General features: G+C 37.6%; 1 protein-coding gene across 1 annotated transcript; it reads left to right on the top strand.

The window, feature by feature from the left end:
- The first annotated feature begins 268 nt into the window (after window positions 1-268).
- On the top strand, window positions 269-4,472 carry LOC136266388 (tripartite motif-containing protein 2-like). Its single transcript, XM_066061402.1, has 5 exons — window positions 269-900; window positions 1,500-2,044; window positions 2,375-3,424; window positions 3,474-3,704; window positions 3,755-4,472. The coding sequence occupies exons 1-3, from the start codon at window positions 388-390 to the stop codon at window positions 3,228-3,230; spliced, it is 1,914 nt and encodes a 637-aa protein (XP_065917474.1). The 5' UTR covers window positions 269-387; the 3' UTR covers window positions 3,231-3,424; window positions 3,474-3,704; window positions 3,755-4,472.
- Window positions 4,473-5,506: the final 1,034 nt, after the last annotated feature.

Raw genomic sequence — 5,506 nt, 5'->3', positions numbered from 1 at the left:
ACAAAGGACAAGGTTTAAACGTACCAAACAAACACAATCATACCTGTGCTTAGATAATTATCATAATCACACCTGTGCGTTATAATCACATTGATACTTGCCGAGATTTTTGCACAGTACACACAAATAAATAAATACCATTCAGTCTCGCATACAGCCAGGCCTGCATACAGCATCAGTACAGTATCGTAGTGAGCAGATACACATTAAAAACTTACACACAAACTCGGTGTCATTCCATTATCAGGACTCCAGTTAAACACAACCTGGTGACCAATAACAGCTGCTGCGAGATGACCTGCAGACGTACGGACTCCTTTAGCTTCAAAATTTTTAAGCGCGCCTAGTAGCTGTTTATTCAAAGGGTGTGCCGTGCGTTTGGTCAAAATGGCTTCTGCACTCCTTCCTTCCGTGTCGAAGTGTCAAGTGTTGATGGAACATTTTGATAATCCAGACCAACTTCAAGATGCTATTAACTGTAGCGAAGAATGCGCCGCTTTGTTGAAGTACCCCGCCACCACGCCCCTTTCTGAATATTGTCCTGATCATCCACGAAGAAAACTTGACGTGTTCTGCAGACAATGTGGAACTGAGTTATGTAGAGATTGTGTCTCCCGTGATCACTCAACACACCAGCGTACTAGCATTACAAGTGTGACTGATGAAGAAACCAGGAGGCTGGGAGAAGCTGTGGATCACATGACGGGTTTACTGGAAGAGACGAAACAAGCAGTGTCCGTTGTGAAGGAAATAAGACAACGTGTTAGGGGCAGAAAGGAGCACAACATAGAGAGGACAAGGGAGATGTTTAATGCTCTTAGAAAAGTCATTGATGAACAAGAAGAGCAAGTCATAGCAGATATTACCAAAGGAGCAGACAAGAGGGAGAACACACTAAAGGTATTATTTTGTAGTTGTAACATGGACATGAGTGGTGTGTCTGATATGTCAACCCTCAGACATATGGTCCTGAGACTTCAGGTGGCCCGGACTTTGTGGCTTTCAACAACACTACTGGCATTTTCTTTAATTTGCCACACTAAAGTGTTATTGTCTCAGTAACATGATACAGCAGTTCTAATAGATATTGTGTGACAACAAATACCAGCAAAATCACTTACACAAGATTTCAACCAATCAAATCGATTCATTTTTGAAGTTTAAACTATAATATTAATTACTGCAAATGACATGTGTTGTTGTCATGCAAGATCTATTATAACCCCTGTACAAGTTCACATACCAAACCATATCACATGGTTTTGTGTACTAGATGAGCCCCTCCCACCTACCATTTAGCATTCTTTATTAGAGAAAATTAAAAGCAAACACATTATCTGTTTTACTGACTTAAAGGCTTGAAACTGGCTTGAAATTGATAGTCAAAGCTAAACCAACAATGCTAACATCAGTAATTTTATGCTGCAAAGTAGTTGTTCCTGGGATTGGTAGTGGTAAAGATGTGTCTCCAGTTATTGTTTTTCTTGTGTTAATATTAGCTACAGCTGGAGAGGTTGTTGTTGCTATGGACACAACTACAGAATTGTCTGGAGCTATTGAAGAAGACAAGAGAGAACAAAGTGACTACCACTGAACTGGTTAGGAGGAGGAAGATACTGGAGCGACGACAAGATCACCTGATGATAATGAAGAGGAGATCAAGACTGGAACCAGTAATGAAGGAACAAAGAGAAGTTGAGTATGAAGAAATGGAACGTCTTTGTGAGGAGGTGACCAAGTTGGGAGGATTTCTACCTCTGGACCCCAGCAAGTGTGAAGTGACCTTCCCTACAGCAATGACAGTAATGAACAAAGAGACGTCACTAACGGTAACACTTAGAGATGTCAATGGTGACATTGTTGATGACAAGAGTACTGAAGTAGAAGTGTCCATGACCACCAAAACTGGAAAAGCCATAGTAGTGGGACCAGTCAAGGATGTTAGTGGTGGAAACTATACAGCATCCTTCACTCCCAGGACTTTTGGGAATCACATGATATCAATTGCAGTTGATGGACAACACATCCCAGGCAGCCCTCACAAGTAAGTAATAGTGTGTGTTCTATTAGAGTGTTTTGTGGATAACATGTGAGGTGTGATTGTATTATACTTATTCAGTTAGTGTATACTAATGTTACACAATGACTATACATATTAACACTACTACACAGTCAGTCTATACAGTCACACTACTATACAATAGCTATACATGTATTATTTTCCCATACAATGTGTCATACATACAAAACATACAAGTGATTATCATTCAAACTTTCCACTATAATGTTATCTCATTTCCTGTACATACAGGAAGTGATGTCACCAGTATTATTAATGTACAGTAGCTCATGTGATCCTGTCATGTTACTGTAGGATATCAGTTGTACTGAGAGACTACAGCAAGATGAGAGAAGGACACTGCCAAGTGATGACTCATTATGGAGGGAACAAGTTTGGTAAACTCCGTGATGTTGCTATAGGAGTTAATAATGAAGTCATCATTATTGATGATACTAACAAGTGTGTAATTGTGCTGGACTGTAACTTTGCCTTATTAGCAGTGATTGGACAAGGAAGTGGTGACAACAGATTGGTTAGGCCTAATCGTGTAGCAGTCAGTAAGGATGACATCATAGCTATTAATGACAGTAGTAGTCATCAAGTGAAGAAGTATTCCCTACAAGGAGAACTCTTATCAATAATTGGTAACAATGAAGGGAACAACAATGGCCAGTTTAATAGACCTAGGGGACTAGTCTTCAGTAGTAATAAAATGTTGTATGTTGTAGATGGGTGGAATTTCAGGGTCCAGGTATTCCAACAAGATGATAAATTTGCATTTACATTTGGCAGTAAAGGGTCCAACCCTGGACAATTTCAGAATCCTGGTAGAATAGCAATTGATACTGACAATAGAGTGTTAGTTAGTGACAACTGGGGTAATCATATTAGTCTCTTCAGTCGTACTGGCAGTTTTATTAGTAGGATAACATGTGATAGACCACGGGCCATTACTGTTAGCCCTGATGGTCACATCATAGCTGGTTGTGGTGGTGATAACAATAAAATTAGAGTATGGAGCCCCACCCATGAGTTAATAGAACAGTTTGGAAAGAAGGGATCTCAACAAGGAGAATTTAAGGGTATTGAGGGTATAGCAATAAACTATTCTACTGGTAGTGTTTATGTTGTGGAGTACTACAACGAGAGACTACAAGTTATCAGTTAAATTGTTATTTTGTGTGTTTGTATGATGTAATCTATTATTACCATGGTTACTAATTGTTTACACAAGATGATAATATTCTAACTAGAAAGGTTGATTGGTACATATTAGTGTGTGAGGGGTGATGGTGTGGTCGTTTTGTGTTGTTACTATGTAGTCATGACAACCACACAACAACAGTTACCAGAAAGTGACCAGTAAGTGTTGGTGATGAAGAGCTGGTATACAAGTGTCTTTTCTATACAGGTGGAGAAAGTAGATGTGTACAATGAAGATCATCTGATATGATGTCATTGGGGACTTTTAGCCAATCAGATTGTACTGTGTGTACAGAATAAAGTAATCAAAATGTATAACTTGACAATGTGTGAACTTTATAAATCACCAGTGTCCTGATCATGTGATCCACCCAGTGTAGTGACGTCGGGATTTGTTGTGGTTGTCAAGTGATTACATCAGTCAGTTCACCTTAATAAGGTATGTGTATTACCTTATTCGGATGTGTCATTTAAATGTGTTTAATTCAGGAGGTGTTACAACATGTTCTCCTATTTATCCACGGGCTACTCACACACCACACCACACCTCCACACTAGGGTATAGGGTCTGGTGATATAGACCGTATTCCAAATGACGTCACAGGAATTTTCTATTTGGGGAACTCTTATTATTATCACCAATGGCAATCGAGATTTCGAAGATTGATATAGAGGCCTAACAAACAAGATGTCGAGGTGAAACTACCAGGTTTGGTTATTACAGCAAAGGAACAATAGTATTTCTTCTAAACTTTGAAAACCAGCTGAAAAATTCTAACCCTGCATTAGAAAATAGATTTTACACCCCTATATTGTACCTGTTAGTGTCAGGTCAATATTTTCTTCCAGGATTGAATAGTAATTTGAATCTTATTAAGCCCCATTGGAACTCTCACTTGAAACTGTTAGAATACCCCCAAATAGCCGCAGCTGTTTTATTTCATGGAACATGGTCTATTGGTTAGGATTTTTGGCAGTTTATTAGTTCTCCATTACCACATGTAGTAGATTGATGTAATCCTAAGACATTCTAATTGGCTTAATGTATTTTAAACACATCAGTGTCCAATACTGACCAATATCACCAGATCCTACTCTCCTGTAGAGGTGGGTGTGGTCACTAATGTACTAATTGGACAATTGTATTTGAGAATTGAATGAATCATTTTATTTCGTGTACATAATTATTATACGGAAACAACCTTAATGGGATTTATGACTTATGAGTAGTCTACAGTGGAACCTCAGTTATCTGGACCCCACTTATACAGATTGTCAGTTAACCGAATTACGGAAATGACTGCTCAACTAGAGTAGTGACTGTTCTATTAGGGTAGGTAAAATACAAGTATTTTTAAAAATTGTCTTTGTGCTATTTTAAGGTTATTGAGATGCAGTTTAGGAGATACAGACTTTTCAGACTTATGGACCATTCCTGGTCCCAAGGGATTCGGATAATTGAGGTTCCACTGTATAAACTAGTTAACTAAGGGAAACATTACTGATGCTGCATGTGATAAAGCAAATTTTATCCAAGTAAAATTGATGGAGACAATGTAGTATGGAACAAGCATTAACCAAAATAATAGCATCCAACTAATTTAACCTTTAAACTATCAAACTTTCTCATCATATGGTAGTAATGAGGTTTATTTACATCACTATACAAAAGTAAATTGTAACTTCTTTATCATGGCATAAAACTGTTTGAAATTTCTGTAAGAAAAGGCACAGCATCTGATTGTAGTTTGATATAAAAATCAACTCAATTGGTGCAAGGAGTAAAAAGTTATGTTTCATTTGCTGACATGTAAAATGTAGAAAAGGTACCTTTTCGCAAATCCAGCCACAATTTTCTGTTGTTATCACTTTGTAGCACTGTAACTTCAAAATTTCTTGGTTTCTAGAACTGAAATTTCAGTTGACCATTCCTTTAGTAAGTGTAATAAAATGAAGGTCAAAAATGCACTAACATGTTGGGTTCTTGCATGTGCAGATCTAGTCACATGCATAATGTTATTATTACTATTCTGACTGAAAATCATGCTCTAACGTAGTCTGGTAAATATCAACTACTCTAATAGAACAGTCACTTAGCTGCAGTACTAGTGGAAGCCTTTCAAGTGTTGTATAATTATGTACAATATTTACTTAGTCATTATTATACTTGTTAATATACATGGTGGCTACACAATCATTGCCATTATTAATGTCACACAGACAAAAATGATTTGTAACAGT

This window comes from Dysidea avara, chromosome 1 (genome assembly GCF_963678975.1).
Source record: "Dysidea avara chromosome 1, odDysAvar1.4, whole genome shotgun sequence".
NCBI lineage: Eukaryota > Metazoa > Porifera > Demospongiae > Dictyoceratida > Dysideidae > Dysidea > Dysidea avara.
Note: the sequence above shows the minus strand (reverse complement) of the source record. Positions and strands in the feature narration are given on the sequence as shown.

Coding starts and splice junctions, on each gene's coding strand:
- LOC136266388 (XM_066061402.1), top strand. CDS start 388: ATGGCTTCTGCACTCCTTCCTTCCGTGTCGAAGTGTCAAGTGTTGATG. Junction 901..1,499: donor AGAGGGAGAACACACTAAAG/GTATTATTTTGT, acceptor TGTTAATATTAG/CTACAGCTGGAGAGGTTGTT. Junction 2,045..2,374: donor ATCCCAGGCAGCCCTCACAA/GTAAGTAATAGT, acceptor ATGTTACTGTAG/GATATCAGTTGTACTGAGAG.